At 42.1% G+C, this 18,073-nt stretch overlaps 1 protein-coding gene across 4 annotated transcripts in view; it reads left to right on the top strand.

The window, feature by feature from the left end:
• col17a1a (collagen, type XVII, alpha 1a) overlaps positions 1-17,565 on the top strand; it is a 37,454-nt gene extending 19,889 nt beyond the window's left edge. For 2 of the 4 annotated variants that reach the window (XM_078264869.1, XM_078264844.1), the window contains 23 exons: positions 973-1,008; positions 1,122-1,238; positions 1,328-1,423; positions 1,528-1,605; positions 1,867-1,929; positions 2,056-2,115; positions 2,333-2,359; positions 2,449-2,499; positions 3,018-3,098; positions 3,611-3,658; positions 5,209-5,325; positions 5,866-5,988; positions 6,087-6,182; positions 7,940-8,065; positions 8,162-8,227; positions 8,377-8,589; positions 9,935-10,096; positions 10,607-10,753; positions 12,435-12,584; positions 12,694-12,843; positions 12,926-13,006; positions 15,362-15,406; positions 17,308-17,565. In XM_078264869.1, the coding sequence (XP_078120995.1) occupies positions 973-1,008; positions 1,122-1,238; positions 1,328-1,423; positions 1,528-1,605; positions 1,867-1,929; positions 2,056-2,115; positions 2,333-2,359; positions 2,449-2,499; positions 3,018-3,098; positions 3,611-3,658; positions 5,209-5,325; positions 5,866-5,988; positions 6,087-6,182; positions 7,940-8,065; positions 8,162-8,227; positions 8,377-8,589; positions 9,935-10,096; positions 10,607-10,753; positions 12,435-12,584; positions 12,694-12,843; positions 12,926-13,006; positions 15,362-15,406; positions 17,308-17,360 (2,186 nt within the window). In that variant the 3' untranslated portion in view covers positions 17,361-17,565. Of the gene's footprint in view, positions 1-972; positions 1,009-1,121; positions 1,239-1,327; positions 1,424-1,527; positions 1,606-1,866; positions 1,930-2,055; positions 2,116-2,332; positions 2,360-2,448; positions 2,500-3,017; positions 3,099-3,610; positions 3,659-5,208; positions 5,326-5,865; positions 5,989-6,086; positions 6,183-7,939; positions 8,066-8,161; positions 8,228-8,376; positions 8,590-9,934; positions 10,097-10,606; positions 10,754-12,434; positions 12,585-12,693; positions 12,844-12,925; positions 13,007-15,361; positions 15,433-17,307 lie in introns of all 4 variants that reach the window. The other 2 variants (XM_078264860.1, XM_078264853.1) reach the window with 2 other exon arrangements.
• Positions 17,566-18,073: the final 508 nt, after the last annotated feature.

Below are 18,073 nucleotides of genomic sequence, written 5' to 3'. Positions count from 1 at the left end.
ACAAATCAGTACAGAATGCATCAATACATTGCTGGGGAGGGTCATCCCTTTTTTCCATGTCATTTTGGAGGGTCATCCAAAATGTATTGCTGGTGAAGGGAGGGTCAGGTCTATTTTGACTAAAGTTCCCAAAACTCCTCTGGTGGCCCCTGAAATAAATAACGAAGAGTCCCTAATAAGAGTGGAAGGTAGATTGCTAATTTAACTAGAGAGCTTCTTGCGAGGGGGTCACACCTCTAATCTCTAATCGGGCCAGTAGCGTAAAGTTGTGTGTGGGGGTGGGGGGGTTGAGTTTAAACACACACAGTAAAAAGATAATGGAGTCTGCAGCCATGCTAGCAATGCTGTGAGGCTGCCTAGGCACAGCTTTGCTAACACCAGCTTGCTAACAAACTCACTATAAAAATGCGGACAAGTTTAGCATGTAAACATGCTAACATTTGCTAATTGGCACTAAACACAAAGTAATGTTGATGGGAAAGTCATCAGTTTTGGACGGATTAACATTTTGACCTGATGAAGGCGCTAGTAGAGAATTCGGGGCATCTCTGAAGTTATTACAATTCATCCTCTGGGGACCATGAATTCCTGAACAAAATGTAATTAAAATACATTATTTGAAGATTAGCATGGCCCTGTGCAAGGATGACAGCGTTCTCACTTTAAAATAAAAAAAAAAATAAAAAACATTATTTGGAAATATTTCAGTCTGGACCAAAGTTGTGGAGAAACTGACTGACCGACTGACACTGGCATCATTAGATTCAACACTAGCATGCTGAATAAAAAGCTTGCATACACACTTTACTTCTACATGTGAGAACTACATTTGAAAAATTGTTGTTAATTTTAGTTGTGGAAATGGGAGTAAACTTTTCTTGCCAAAAATAAGGACTTCCTCGAACTATTGACATTCTGTATGTCTATAATAAAAGGTCTCATCATGTAATCAAACATAACGCTGTCTTTCAGGTGAACCAGGATCGCCTGGTAAAATCGTTGCTCCAGGTAAGGACAGAAACAAATAATTGTACTAATTAGACTTTAGATTTAAACCTGAAGAAAACAAAACATCTTGTTAAATGTAACTGGTGTTTGTGTCTCTCACATTTTGTTTATAGTTGGCTCCAATACTGTGGCCATACCCGGACCACCAGGGCCTGCTGGGCGTCCAGGTCCTGCTGGAACCCATGGTCTGTCTGGTCCCGTTGGCCCTGCTGGTGTCCCAGGACAACCTGGTAAATCCAAACTCTTCACCCATTATAAGCATCTAGGATGGGTAAAAACTGGTAGATTGATGTAAGGATTATTGATACATTTCGTTTAGGACCTAAGGGAGACCGAGGAGAGAAAGCAGAAAAGGGAGAGCAAGGAAAACCTGGGCTGCCTGGTAGTTCAGATACTGTCAGTGCCACCCAAACCGGTACTGAGTTCCTCTCTATTTTTTTTATTCTTTACTTTGGCACCATTTGGTGCAGTAGACAGTAAAACACACACCTAGCGCTTCTATGTTTACACTTTCCTCAGTGGCTGGACCGCCTGGCCCACCAGGAACTCCTGGAGCACCAGGAACTCCTGGAGCACCTGGTCCTCAAGGTCCTCCTGGTATGTACAAAAGCTATTTGTAAGATATTAATGGCATTTTTCTGAACAAGTGGAATAGATGCTTGGATCAAATTAATGATTGTCTGTTTGAATGCTGCTGTCACTCTTGTTCAGGTGAGACTAAACAGGGTCCTCCAGGACACAAAGGTCCTGCAGGAGAGCCATCGACAAACAAATAGATACCTAGGTCATCAGCATACAGGATGATTTAAGCAGTGTCAGCCTACAAAAAATAATATTTTTTCTATGCTGTCCTCACAGGAATTGGTTCACCTGGACCTCCAGGAAAGAAAGGAGAGCCTGGCAGCTTTGTGCCTACCTCAGGTTGGTGGAAACAAAATCTCATTTCAGATATACTTCAGGACTAAAGACAACTGGACACGTGTCATGTTCAGCTTCTATTGTCTTCGCTCGGCATGTTTAATGTGTTCCTCCCCTGGTTTGTCTTAGAAACCTTTTTTGCTGGACCACCAGGACCCCCAGGACCCCCAGGCCCGAAGGGTTCAGCAGGTAGGTTTCACGAATCAGATGCTTCTGAAAAAAGCGCGCTGGTCTCCAACAAAATAGATCATAGGACTGCATGTATAATCGATTTATGCTTAATAAAATGAACTTATCAGTGAATGTGGCAGCAGTTCTCAGGTCAAGATACAAATTAAGATACTACTTTATAATCTACTTTAAAATCCCAGAACTTTTGTTTTATCTTATTGTTCATTATCCTTAGGTGAACAAGGAACACAAGGATACCAAGGTGAGAAAACTGCAAACTGTTGTATACATCATAGTGTTTAGAAACAACAGACTTTTAAAACAAACATATCTAACCGATGATTGTTTCAGGTGAACCAGGTCAACCAGGTCTTCCAGGGAGTCCAGGGGAAGAGGGTCTTGGTATGTGAACAATTTTTAGACAAGATGGATTTTTGATTTTTTAGATGGGGGGTCTTTCTTCATGGGGTTCAAATCTGACCCGTGGCCCTTGGGCATATCATCCCCCCTTCTCTCTCTCTCGCTCCCTTTGCTGTCATTCTCCAGCGGCTCTATTATTAAAGGTAATAATCCCCAAAAAGAAAAAAATAATCACTATTTATGCGCACTGCCATGAAGAAAATGAATTGAGGAAATACACAGCAGGTGTTTTCTAAAACCTTTGGGGACATTGTATCAAGCATCTATCTTTTCTACTCTTTAAAATAGAAAGTAGGCTTGTTGAAAAGAAAATAGTGTGCTCAGTAGTTGAAAATTCGTAGCACAATGTCCACTTACTGGATTATTTTCCAGACCTTTCAGCCACATCTTGTGGAATTCACCAGTAGGTGGAGTTTGTTTAGTTGTTGTAAAGGTATTTCAAGAGTCAACAATGAACCTACACGCTTTTGTAAAATCAGTGTTTTGGTTTTTCATGTCAGGTTTCCCAGGTCAGCCTGGGCCTAGGGGGCCTCAGGGTCCTCCAGGGCCAGAGGGGCCAGAGGGGCCACAAGGACCTAAAGGTAAACTCAGCCAAATGTTTTTCTTTTTTGTTAAACACTTTCTGTCTATTCCGTCTGTCTTTCCTCGTCTTTTCTTTTATCAAGAAGTCACTGGAGTTTGTCTCTCATACTTTGTCCCTCTCGCCCCGGACACAAAACGTCACGCCACAAAAACAGTTTCTTCTCCTCAGCAGTAAGCCTCACCAACAAGGCCCTGGACCCCCAACGGCCAATAAACCTTAATCCTACATCCTGTCCTCTGCACATTCTGTATATCCTTTTTTCTTTTTGAACTTTTTGCACATCCCTCTACAATTTTGTACATCCTGCATTAACCATACCGCCTCTTTTTTTCTTTTTAATATTAAATAGTTATGTGTATGTGTTATTTTTGTTTCTGAATTTATTGTTTGTTTATCTAATATTATTGTTTTTATATATGCACCATCAACCAAAGCAAATTCCTAGTAAGTGCTACTTAACTGGCAACAAATATATTTCTGATTCTGATTCTGTTTACGTGTTCCTTGCAGGCGATACAGGAGTCCCAGGGGCCCCAAGAATCCCTGGGGTCTCCATTGGTAAGACCATGCTTATTATCATATCATATCATATCAAATCATGCATTGAGACAGTATCTTAATGATTGTCGTCACCGATGCTGTGTTTTCAGAGGGTCTATGGGTTGCGAACAACCAGTAGCAACTATGGTTAACAACTACGCCAAAAACACCTCAATCATGAAAAAATGCTCCAAAAGATATATGTTTTTTTATTAATTTATTTAGAAAAAATTGACCACTCAGTGAGAGCTGGACGGACTCAACAATATTGATCAATACAAAATAATGCTGCAAAAACTGGAACGTTGATTCTCATTGGAACCATTAGTACACCTTGTACGCTTTCAGAGATAGATTTTTTTTTCTCTCTTATGGAGATTTACTCTTAAAGGGAAACTCCACCGATTCTACGCATCAAAAGCCCTATTCGCACAGGACTAGTATTACCTGGGGACCTCTAGTAATTTGTAATAATTACAGAGGTTGTCTCTAATCTTAATCCCATGTGAATCTGCAATGTCTGTAATTTGTCCAGTAAAAATCTCTGTTTGAGGCTAGCGGCTCAAGGCTACATTAGCTGCTGCGAGTGTAACACATAAATCTCTGGCCGAACTGTCGGCAAAACCTGTAGGCGCCAGGTTTTGACAAGAGAGAGGAACACAAGGAATATAAAAGATGATATCTCAGATTGTTCTGCTTCAATTGTTTTGTAACTTTTTTGTCCATTGTGAGTCTGACACAAATACTGTTAGGTCTGAGTCTAGTATATTGGCCCTGAATTGCAGAGACAGAGACAGTGAGCCATTCAAGGGTGTTTATTAGAAAAGTCACTAGTTCTGGCAGGAAACAGGAGGCTGCAGGTGAGGGCTGGCCGGCGAGGCAGGAAGAGGGAACAGGCTGGCCTGGAGATCCACAGGAGCTGAAGACCACAGGGAAACCTGGATACTGAGCAAAAGGGAAACAAATCACAGGTAGGTCCAAAAAGCCAAAAATGCCTAAACGAGAGTCAGAGAGGCCGGGGCTGAAACAGAGTCGGACTGTGCCACACACCGTACCGCTTGCGACAGAATAATCTGGCACCGAGTGGAGAAGGGACTGTGGAATGTGGTGATCAATCAACCCGATGAGGATCAGGTGTGCCTTGTAGAGAAGCCCGCTCAGCCAGCCCCGCCCTCAACTGCACCAGCCCTGCCAGGAGAGAAACAACAACAAAAAAGGGAGGAGGGGAGAAACACCCAAACACAAAATACACATAACCGTGACAAATAGGAGTGAATGATAAAATGGTAGAAAATGCTTATTAAAAATTGTCTTCAAATTATAATCAGAAGAACTGCATTAACTTTGCATTTAAAAAGGGATGTTTTTCCTACCACATTTTCTTGGAGTTAGCATCAGAGGAACTGCAGCTTTTATTACTTCTACAGTGGCTTCACCACTCAGCCAAGTTTGTTGCTGCTTTTGGTACTGCTAATAATTTAGCTAATGCTAATAATTTGTTTTAAATTGCTATTTCAGTCTATTTTCTACATGTCATTTTGTTTTTTAAATGTGTGTTGTCGCACCAGGTGGCTCATACAGTCCTGGTGCCCCGGGCCCACCTGGACCACCTGGACCACCTGGAAGAGATGGAAGTGGGTCTGGATCCACTGATGTGGGCCAGTACATGGCAGAGTACCTTCAGAGTAAGCTATGTATTAATTTACTTTGGTTAAACACTACGATCAAATGAAGTTCAATTTTGTCTTAGTCTATATCGACGACGTTTCATGTCCGGGATTGCTCCGGTGCCACCGGAAATTCCAGCAGATGTCCCTCAGTCATTTCGGCCGGATGTCCATCACCTTCCGCTTTCTTTGTGTTGGCATTCTAAATTGTAACCCCGAACCTCAACCCTTGTCCCTCAGATCTCTGCAGGGTAAATCCAGACAGCTAGCTAGACTATCTGTCCAATCTGAGTTTTCTGTTGCACGACTAAAACAACCTTTGAACGTACACGTTCCACCAAAACAAGTTCCTTCCTGAGGCTATTTTGCAGAGGCACTGTTGCTCCATTCAGTGCTTAGTGCCCCCCAAAACGTTAGTGATTAATTTAAAGAAATGCCAATAAACCAGAGCACGTTTTTCTCCCATCCTGGAATGCTGTGTGGACTAGTCAGACCCTCATTTGCAGCGCTTTGGAGGAAGGTCTGGCAATGCAAGACTAAATTTGTCTTGACACACAGGTGACAGTATCAGGCAGTACCTGGCTGGACCTCCCGGGCCTCCAGGGGCCCCAGGGGCCCCAGGACCCGCAGGGGATGGGCTGGTGGATGATGTGGCCAACCGAGTGATCGCCTACATCCAGAGTATGACCAATTACTTACTACACAAGATATCTGCATGTGAAAACCTACAGTTTTTCCAACAGTAATGGGAAACCCCTTACAACCTTTTACCGTTTCAGGTCCAGGAAGAGGATATGACGGGACTCCTGGCCCCCCTGGCCCTCCAGGTCCACCTGGCTCCATCTCTGTCAACGACCTTATCAACATATTACAACGTAAGTCTATTTGAGGACAGTTAAAATCCCCAAATCTCTTTTAGATGGCAGAAACTCCTAACCTGACTCCACCAGATGGATTGCTTTACATTTCCTCGGCATATCCATCTGGGAACTTTCCATTGGAGAACTTTTGGGAAGGGGCGAAAATACTGGTTAGCTGATTGGATAAACCATCTGTCTATCACCACCTATGTTGGTGATAGATGGGCCAAATCAACCAATCAGATCAATGATATATCAAACTCTTGCCGAAACCAGTCGGGAGAAGTGCAAAAACATCTTTTCCCCCGAGAAAAGCCTTCAGTGCCGTTTTTTTGCTCTTCTTTCAATGAAGGAATACTTTCTAATTTGGATAAAACTTGCACGATAGCTACGCTCATCTCATCCGTGGAAACCGCCATGTTGTTTAGACTGAACAGTCGCTTCTCGTTGCGTCACACCTAAAGCCGCCTCAAAACCAACGCTGATTGGTCAGTCGTTTGGCGAACGACTCCAAATTTTCTCTGTCTCAAGATGCCAGACTGATCTGCGAGTGGAAAACTGGAGCTCGCGAGATCAGGATGGTCTCACGAGGCTAAGAAACTCCATATTTCAGTGTCACACATGAAGTTTGTTGCTTTGATACCCAGCTCGTTAGACCCTAAAGGCACTTTTCCTGACGTTGCCAGAGATATACACTCACTCAGAGATTCCTGTTACAAAGGAAAACATCCCTACACAAGGAGATATCATGGAATGGCCATATCTCAGTGAAGTTCAGCTTACTACTGTTGAAAAGAATATACGACTACTCATTGGACTGAATTGCCCTAAAGCTTTGGTGAAGGTTGTGAATAGTGAAGGGAATGGCCCTTCCGCAGTAAAGACACAACTTGGATGGGTACCTTATAAAGGGTTTAAGAATGGTTTGCAATTAGTTTATTAATTAGGTTGTGAACCCTTTATTAATCATAAATAGATGTTATAATTTGATTAAAAAGAGCAACAGTCACTTGTTGCTTTCCAAATAGTGAGCCCACATGTATCTGTACTGTTAAAGCAACACCAAAGCACCTTTCCTCTTCGGTCCCCCTACAGGTTGAAAGCGGAATTGTCCATTACCGTTCTCATTCGAACTACACGCGATCTGGCAAACTTGCATAGTGCGGTTTTAGCAGATATAGGGCCGCAAAGCGAATGCAGAAGTGCCGTTCACCCTGTTACGAGTTGATGAACCACTGAAACTATTTTGGAAACATTATTTTAAGGTACAAAAGAGTCGCTTTAAGCTCCATCAGCCAGCATCCTTGGTATCGGTTCACTGAGATGATTCATCTTAATGTTTCTTGGCATCTAATTTTTTTTTTTTTGAGTTCCAAACATGTATAACTGCAAAAATCTCAAGTGTAAAACATCACCATTTACTAATACGTCACTAACATTTTAAACTGGCATAAGGGAACCTTATTTTAAAGTGTGAAACACATCGCCATTTATTAATGATTTACTAACATCTACAGCTGCCAAAAGGTAGCCTTATTGTTAAATGTGTTGAGTGACTCAATAATAAATGATTACATTATATGACTCATTAGTTACAACGAGACTGTTGCCCTTTTTAATCTAATGCCTTATAACATTACAATTACAAACCATTCTTAAACCCTTTTATAAGGTAGCCTAATTGTGAAGTGGTACCCTCTAAAGTTTAGAGCATAGCATGTGAGACAAATGACACATGTGTTTGCCAAATTGTGTCAATTATTTGTGTCCAGAGGAGGATGTAAGGAGATACATTGCGGGTACTCCCGGTCCACCGGGACCTCCTGGAGCTCCAGGCCTCAGCAACTACATATTAAACACCCAGGAGGTGGCTGGACGTGTCCTCACCCTCATGAATGGTGAGTGTTACAGATGAACCTACAGGATGACGATTAAAAAGGCGTTCTGTTGAGAGAACGTGACTGTGATTGACTGTGGGTCCTTTCTGTCCCCAGAGAGGGGGGCGGTAGGTGTCCCTGGACCCCCTGGACCCCCTGGGCCTCCTGGAAACCTGTTAACAAGTAAGAAACACAATGCAGACATTTAGCTACACAGCAAAATCAGGTTTTACAGCTCATCGTGTTTATGTTCATGTAGAGTTTCTATTCTAGTCTTTAGATCTAGTAGCATTTATTAAACTAACAGCTGTTCATTTTCATTGTCCAACTAGCTGGGTACCAAGCACTTGTGGGTCCTCAGGGGCCTCCTGGTTCCCCAGGTATCCCTGGTCCACAAGGTACACCTGGACCAGCAGGTCCACCTGGCCCACCAGGATTTGTGAACTTTTACAGGGCCCCCCCTGATCAAATCAACCAACTGGTTTCCTTTGCGGAGCATGCCAACAGAGAGACGCTCAGAGCAGAACCACAACAATACTTCAAGAGTGAGTTTAAAGTAATGTATGACTTGACTGAGTTTGAGCTAATTCCAAGACCTAGACTCGTTAAGGGCCTGAGTAAGGTTTAACAAAGACTACATGATACATTTCCAAGTATTCAAAACACATTGTAGTGTTTTCAGGTACACTTAGCATCAGAGATTCTCACAAGTCTCTGGGTTCCACATATTTTGCATTCAGCGCTTCTTTTGTTTGGGCCTTGTTGTCGGAAGTTTTTTAAAGCCAAAGCTTCTGATGAATGGCACAGCAGCTGCCTGTGTGGTCAACATGTTTGTTGTCCTCTCTCAGGTGTGGCCGCGCAGCAGCTATACGTTACGTATTACATGTTACGTAGGTGCGTTATAAGTTACGCAGGGAGATGAGTAACATTCAGCTCATCAGACATTTCCTAAAAATAAAGATTGTTCACGAGTCTCGCATCTCGAGTCCGAGTTGAGTCAGAAGTCTTTTCAGAACGACTCTCAAGTCAAGTCTGAAGTCACTGTGTGTGCGACTTAAGTGTAACTCGAGTCTGATTCTCAACCTCGAGTCCCCATTTTGGATTAGCATATAGACCTTTTTCATGGCAGACATGTTGACATGTCATAGTAGGAAAAGCACAGGTGTATTCAAAACCATTAATGATGGCTGCATTCCACTAAGGAGAGGCCCTGGTATGGTGCATGCTGACTCACTGAAATAGCTTACTGGGACACTTGATGGAATTGAACCATCGTTAAGGTTATCAATTTTAGCTGTGCTTTTCCTACTATGACAAGTCAAAATATCTGCTGTGAAAAAGGTCCATTGCTCAAAAGCAGTGTAGCCAAAAAGACAAAAACAATAAGGAATGACTTTTTCTTGCAATTTCATGTTTTTTTTTTACTGCATTCAAGCTGGACTTGTGTTGTCGACAAAATGCGTTGACATGCACAAGGCTTTCCGTTAACAACCTTACACAAATATTACGTTGAGGGTTTAATTAAGACACAATCTTAACATAGGCCTCAAACAAAACTGTCACTTAACCTATCGAAAAATCTGTCTGCATTATAGTCATATATGACCTAGTTTTGCATTGGTCTGGCTACACCACAGATACATTCTGGGATAGGAGAAAAAAACGCTCTGTTTGCATTTCTTTAAACCAATTACAATCGTCTTGCCATTTTCAGTGTATAGCTTGCTAGATGTTGAAAATGGCAACACACAGAAAGCTGAAGGTGAGTACACGCACAAGGTCTCAGACTTTATCCTGGAAATGTACTTCCATTGATCCAGACTCTATATGATCCAACCTTAACTAAGCCATTTTTTCTTCTGAAGTCATATTATGCTGTATTGTCTCCAGGTGACAGTGTAAGAGGAGCTGTGTTCGGACTTCCTGGTACGCCAGGCCCTCCTGGACCCCCAGGACACAAGGGAGAGCCAGGTGTACCCGGTGCCAGACACTACAATCTGGATACCGGAGAATTTTCCAGTATGGCTGTAAAAGTAACTGATTACATTAAATGTAAGTGATCTAGACGACATTTGTTATAAACCTCTGCCTAAACCTTGCTGTAATTAACATAGACTGAATCACTGTGACGTCACGCTAACTAGTTAAACACGGAGGTCCGACCTCTCTGTTGTCTCTGCTGTGCTTATTTTCTGTCCTGTGTTGCTTTGCATCTTTGATAATCCAAATTTAACATTAGGAACAGCGACATCTCCCCGCCAGTCGGACTGACTGCTAGTTTGGGTGGTGTCATTTTCTTTAGTCTGTGGCCCAACAGGTAAATTATATCTCCAACCTAATGTTAGTGAAAATGTTGACATATGAAAGCATCAAACATGCATTTTAGATAAATGATATGAGAGTATATCCAGTTGTTCCTCACCCATGTTTGCTCAGCGCTGTTAAATTCTATGTAAGTGACGAAGGCGTTTTCTACCCGGAAGTTATTGTAAACAAACATTGGGTCTATATTATATTACTACTTACCTGCCTGCACTGAACTGTACTGTCCTCCACATGCAGCCCATGGCTTGCTCCGTGATCTTGTGAGAGACTCTGAACGTCTCGTTCAAGGACCTCCAGGACCTCCTGGACTTCCAGGAATGCCTGGACACAGCCAATGGGTTAGTTCCCGTGAAAATGTCGTGGATGTGGTGGAATACATCAAATGTAAGTAGATATCATAGCTGTCAAAGTAAACACCAGAACAGACACATTATATAGTTTGCCGATGCTTCCGTTTTACTAAGGAGGAGTCTTTTCTTGATATGAATGTGGTCATGTCAAGGACATGATCATTGGCTTTAGGACATCAGCCCCAAACCCAAAACTGTCGAAAAATGTCAATCCGTGTTTTCCAAAGCCTCAAATGTCAGATATTCAGTTTACTGTCACAGAGGAGCAAAGAACCTAGAAAATATTCACATTTAAGAAGCTGGAATCAGAGAATTTTTATAAATCGACTAATCGATTGTCGAAATAGTTGGCATATCATTTAGTAATTGACAACTCATCGACTAATCAATACATCTTTAATTAATGCAATTTCTAAAAAGGTCATTTTTAGATGTTCTTTAGAAGTTCCATAGTGAATAGTGTCTGTTCTGTCCTGTACTGTGGCATGGTCTGGGAACTTGAGGCTACATTTACATTGCTAGGTTTTGTTTTTTAAGCAGAGTTTTTAGCTCCAATAGAAGAACTAATCTCCGTTTAAACTAACACGCCCAAACCGCATATCTCATCAACATTCTCGTATACTGGGCATAAACAGGAAGCAGCATGTATACTCCGCCTGTTGCTGGTAGTTGCCATGGTAACGTTAGTAGAGAACGAGATGTCATGACCCAATCAGGCGGTGAAACGTCAGCGTCAGTGTCGGTGTTGCCAAAGGTCTCCGTTTGCGGCCGTTGAGACTGCAACAACAACCCCGCAGATTCCAAACCTAAACGGGGTCAGAAGTGTTTTCAAATGTCTCTGGTTTAGGGGCTCTGAAACACCAGAGCAGTATGAATGTGAGGTGTAAACAAAGCAAAATATATTAGTTTTTAAACTAAAATGTAGCAATGTAAATTTAGCCTAAATCTGGCATAAGAATAGACTTGGCTGGCTTCTCAAAGTGGCCATCAAAGTTATGTGGTTGGGTTAACTGCAGCTCTTTGACCTCCATTATAGGCCGGTCCTAAGGAAGGCCCAGGCCATATTGGACTGCCCCGATCACTCCCTGCAGAGGGAGTTTAAGCTCTTACCTTCATGCTCAGAGGACAAAAAGATACTGTCTCTTTTGTTTGCACAGCATTTAGTAGCCTGAATTTGCACATGTGATTTCAGCACCTAAACACTTCATGTATCTGTCATTCAGCTGTTTTTGGCACTTTCTTCATTTGAAGTGATCTCACAGTTGTACTTGTTTGTTCCTGTGATCTGTCTCGAATGTTGCATAACACAACTTTATGATGTGTTTGCCTGACTGCAATCAAATTTCTGCCACGTGGGATGATAAAGTTTGACTTGACTTGATATGAGCTTTATATGCTTTTTTAATTGAAGGGTTGTCATTAAGTTGAAGAGTCGTTAACATGCCATTCCCAGCCACACGTCCCAGGACAAAAACTGTGCAACTATAAAGAAAGGCAAAGTCATCATGTTGTCCTTGGCTGGTTGTCTTCATAGCCTTTACTTCTTTGCCTTTTGAATTAAAAACATACTCTCATAGCTAACACCAAATGTCTTTGCCCATAATACAGAATAACTTTCTTCTAGTCTGAAAATTTAAATTATTTTCTTGGGTTTGAATGAAACCAGTGACACAGAAAGCTTTCACTTGCATCACTGAGTTTTCTGTCATTTGCAGCGCACGGTGTGCTGCATGACATCGTGGGTGAATACAGCAGTCGTGTCTTTCAAGGACCCCCGGGACCGCCCGGCCCCGCAGGTCCCCCTGGATACAGCCGGTGGTTTGGTTCCCATGAAAATGTCACAGATCTGTTGGAATACATCAAATGTGAGAAATTGTACTGTGACGTTACAGTCTCCACTCAAAATCTACAATAAAACCCAAGTGGTAGAGGTTCTGGTTGATATTATTCCTTACCTTGCGTCTTATTTCCCAGCTCATGGTCTGCTACGTGACTTTGAACGGAACCACAATGAACGCTCCATCCAAGGACCACCGGGACCACCTGGCCCTCCAGGTCCCCCCGGATACAGCAGATTGTTTGGTTCCCATGCAAATGTCACTGATTTAGTGGAATACATCAAAAGTAAAGAAGCATTAACCTACAAAATGTTAGTATAAAGGAGCTAAAAGATGTGAAAAATTGAAACTGAATGTGTCCTCCACAGAACATGGAGCCATTGTAGGACCGCCTGGGAGACCAGGACAGAAAGGGGAAATGGGATTCCCGGGGCCAAAAGGAGAGAGAGGTAGGTCTAAACAATCCTTAAAGCTCCCATATTATGCTTATTTTCATACATGGTCATCAGGTTCATACTTGTATTCTTCCGCATCTACCCGGTAGATCCTAGATCGCATTCGATACATGTTGACGTCAACACACGAGCATACTGTTCAGGCTTCAACACCTATGGTACGTGTCCATATAGGCGTTGTTTTCACGTCAGGGACCTCCCCGCTTCCCAGCATTGGACGCTTGGTGGGCTCGCCACTAGCAGTTATTCATTTCTCTTCATTGACCACTGTCAAGCAAAGAAAATTGGCTACACCCTCCTACAACCGCGATGGCTCCACCTGATTGGGTGAACACTTCACGTTGGGCTATCTGCTCCCAGATTTCAAAACAGACCGTAATGGTGGCTCGTTTGGAATACGAATTTTATGACTTTGACAAAATTGTTCAATGAAATGTGTTTCTGAAAAGATTTTGTACACTTTCTACCGGTATAAATCACCAATACATGTTTCTAAACAAAAAACTACACAACTGGACATGTTCCAGAAGTAATGTGACCCAAAATGGGGGAGAAATTAATAACATTAGCAACCAAGATTACAGATTAGCATTTAGCTACATGTAGCAGTAAAATCACCAAGAAGGCTTCTAAACCAAAAACTACACAATCAAACATGTTTCAACAGGAATGTGATCCAAAATTGGGGAGAAATTTTTAACATCGGCGAACAAGAGTGGATGTAAAACACAAACACTGCAGTAACGTCTGTTGACTGGTGTTGAAGCCAAAGTTCTGACGCCTACGCAGTATGCCCGTGTTGATGGACACATATGCACAACTCGACAGGCAACTCAGTTCACAAGATTTATTGTACAATGTACAATCAGAGGCAACAGTGTCCAAATCGTCCAACAAGGGCTTATCCAAAAAACAAGGAGGAGGAGGACTGGACTGAGGTATGAAAATCAAAAGGCAGCATCAACAAACAGGCAAGAAACACGAGGAGGGAATGCTAGACCGCTGTCACTGAGGTACAAAACCATCTGATAACTAAGGCCGCGTTCAAGACTGCCTGTGTCGGCCGTCCAACGGTCCGGCCAAAAACGCAGGTCTTTCCATTCATTTTGAATGGGGGTAGTGCGTTTGGGCTGCGGCTGGGGTTGCCGCGAGGGGGACACTCAAAATAACGCAGCGGGCCTGCGGCGAAAACTTTTGTGACTCAAATTTTGAAGAAACGCAGCCCCACATCACGTTGCGGTGGCCAATCATGTAACCGGAGATAAGACTTGTCGGTGGGTTTTGAGCTGTGGTTTGAGGCGGTGTGAGAGTCCCGTACAGTAAACAGGAAACATCACGGCCTCCATCGCTGCCACGAGAAAGTTTTAAAACACTATAAAGGTAAAAAATATAACACAAGAAAGTTTCCTGAAACAACAAAGCACTCGCTTTGTCTCGCGTGTCTCTTTTTTTTCTCTCTCTCCTGTGAAATAAAGCTGCTTTCTAGTGCTGTCGGAAATGTTGAAATCTATTAACTATCTGACGGAAAACAATAAACGGAATATAAAAGTATATTAAGTCTACGTGTGCTTTGCTGGGGGGTTTAAGAACACAACAGGCCGTTTCACTGACACTCCCCCTGCCGCACCACCCTGCGGAAAATTGCCGGATCGCTATTTTTGGGGAGGCTAGTGAGGGGGGGGGGAGACAATGAGACGCTCTACGGTGTTGTAAGCCCCCAACGTCTCCTTCCAGGCAGCACTGCGACCGTTGACTTCAAGGCACCTAACCCTAACCCTAACCCTAACCATAGCCTAATTTTAAAAATTAAAAATTAACTAACTATTTATTAAATTAGGCTAGACATTGGGGGGCTTAAAACGCCGATAAACCAATCAGACACAGGTAGAACACATTAGGGCGGGGCAGGTGATCACACAGGCGGGAGAGGCAAACAAAGACCGGAAGTGAAGCAACCTGAAACAAGTTTCAAAGTTTGAGTTTAAAAATAAAACAGGAAGTGACAAACATTCACTAGAAAATTAAAACTGACGCTGACGCGGGACCTCGACAGATTGTACCGCTAATAACTGTTTTCATCGTGGTTGCAATGCTTTGGATTGATGGATTATTTGAGTGTGCTATTTGCTTTTTTTTCCAGTTATATCAGAGAGTTTGAAACTGCTGAAAAAGTATAGGAGGTTCACGTAAAGAATCCTTTAAAAAAAAAAAATCTTCATGTCTTTCACGGCTTTTCCTCCCATATCAGTATATAGTGACAGTTTATGTATATTACTAAATGACTTTAGCTATAGGTTATTAATGAGCAGCCCAGATGTGAAAGTAATCTACTCTGTTTGTGTGACCCAGGTGAACAAGGGCTTCCTGGGCTAGAAGGACCCCAAGGACACAGAGGTGATTGAGGTCACGTTGTCAGCTTGGTATGATGGTTGATGATTTGACACAGGCCTGGATTTTTCGGTCGTTTTAATCTGGCTCCAAATGTAAAACATTTACATTTAAAAAGTGTAGGCACATTCATCACAGCTGGACCACTAGATCAGAATAAAAGGTTTTGGCGATATCATCAAGATCTGTTGGCGTAATTATCACAATTCAATTTTGACATTAAAAAGTGAAATACATAACTAGGTTAAACAATAAAAGAAACGTGTACAGTGATAATAGATCAATTCAAATGTAGTTTGGGATGATATGAGCAATGGAGATACATTCTGACTAAAACTAGCTGACTGTTGGAATGACATTTATTTCTGTGCTGACTCATTGTCTTGCCAAACACATTTCACTGTGCCGTTGACCCTGTGTTAATGTACATACTGTATGACAAATACAACTGGAACACTTTAATCCAGCCTGGATTAGTCTATTTGAAGAATCAGAATCAGAATACTTTATTGATCCCTCAGGGGAATGATTTAGTTGCAGTTGCTCACAGTCACATTCAAGGTAAAATGAGAATAAGAAAAGAGCAAGTCAATAAGTGTATACAGTAAATAAGTAACATATCTACAATAAGACATAAATAAAAATGTTATGTATTTACAGACAAAAATAGAAACGTAACTAAAAGGGGCCCTGCTGCAGATATTTGCTAATAATGGTTTTGAATGTTTGATATAATGTGGCAGAACAAGCAGGAAGTTACGGAAGAGGATTAGTGCCACGTGAAAAAATGTATTTGAGTTCTGAGGTTGCTTTCCCACCTACCTCGTTTGTTCCGTTTTAAAAGGAACCCTGGAGCGTTTGGTCAGAACGTCCGGTTGGTTTGGGCTGGTGTGAAAGCTCATTTAAACTCTGGTGCGGACCAAACAAACAAACTCTGGTCCGCTTGGAAACAGGGGTCTCGGTTCGTTTCCAAGTGAACTGGAGTTCGGTTCACTTTAGGTGAGAACGCGATCCGACCCAAATACAGGAAGTGAACCAACAACGGAGCATTTACTAGCCTACAATTTCAACCTTGCACACAATTTACGGACTTCTATATGATTTAAGGGATGAGAACTTTCAGATCCATAAGCTGTTCTGTGCACACTTCGCTGGTCGTCCGTGCGACATCATCATCTCTCTCCTTCCCTCGCCGTCTGTCAGCTGCTCGTTGTTCGCCGCCTTCCAAAATATTAAGAACACTAAAGCAGAACCAGAAAATCCAAGACGTTATCAATTTGGAGTTGCGCCATTATTTCTGAGAGCAGAAGTGTCGCCGAGTTTTGGATATTCTGTCCAATAAACAAGCGAGCGTCTCGATGGCGTGACGTGCGTTTACAGTGTTTGGTGTTAGTTTGACAAATTGCAGTGAACGCAAACCAACATAAATGAAAAATGCAACAATGTGGATACTTCACCCCTGAATCGCACCGAGTCCACCGAACTATAGGTGTGAAAGCGCCCTGAGTTTGAAGACAGAATTGCGATATTGAAGTGAGAATTGACATTAAACTCAGAATTCTCACTTAGTCTCGTTTAAAGTCAGAACCATAGACTGTATATTATTAATATATACAGTCTATGGTCAGAACTCAAATATATTTTTCACATGTGGCCAGGGTCCAAAATGAACTTTTTTGTCCACGAGACAAATGGCTAGTGAATGTTCACATTTTACCAGATTACCATTGGTTTCTTGGTGAGTGAAGCAAATCCACCAGCCACTTGCGTATTTTACCAACATTTGGCTGGTTGATGGTGCTAATTTTGGACCATGCATGTGGCCCTAATCAGCTTCCGTAGCAACCCAATGATCGAAGCAGGTCGCATTAAGCAACACTTTAATCAAACTGTGTGTTGTTTTTCAGGAGAATTCTCTCTGCTGACTAAAAGGAGGAGGAGGAGGGGCGTTGGTGTATAAAAGTGAAGTTACTGAATATATGGAACTTTAAGTGAAATCCTGTTTTAGGTGGAGTTTGTGTGGTTTGTATAAATGTGGTGAATGTACTGAAACATACCTGTATCTGTTTTTAGGAATGATTTGTGATTGTATTTTTATATTTCTGAATATCTACCGTGCTAAATTGTCTGTGTGAAATCAGGGATTATATATATCTTTGAATGAGCTTGTTTGTTACACTCTATTTGGGGGTGGCATTCAGAGAGGTGATATCTTTTACTTTGTGGGATTGAATGAAGAGTTCTCTTACAGGGTTTCCACCAGTAAAAGTGTCTTTTGGGGCCAGTCACAGACTGATGGCAGCATTAATGTACAGCCACATAGTTTCTGTGATAACAGAATCATGGACGTTATTGCGAAATTGAGAATTAAAAAATAAGCTATAAACCAGATTCCATAGGGCTCTACATTAAGTCAGTGCTGAAAGCTAACTGGAGATTTGAAAATACGACTACGTCTAAGTTTCAAACCGAGCCGCCCCACTGGAACTAGTTTAAAAATTATTAAAAATATATTAAAAAATAATTCCCAGTGGTTTACGCCCAGTGGGCCACCAGGCTTGCATTACACTGGGGGGGGGGGGGTGGGGGGGAACCCTTTCTTATCTTTTTTATTCTTGTGGGCATTTTCAAATTAGAGCATGTTTTATAACTTTTATAACTAAGATGGGTTTT

Source organism: Sander vitreus, chromosome 2 (genome assembly GCF_031162955.1).
Source record: "Sander vitreus isolate 19-12246 chromosome 2, sanVit1, whole genome shotgun sequence".
NCBI lineage: Eukaryota > Metazoa > Chordata > Actinopteri > Perciformes > Percidae > Sander > Sander vitreus.
Note: the sequence above shows the minus strand (reverse complement) of the source record. Positions and strands in the feature narration are given on the sequence as shown.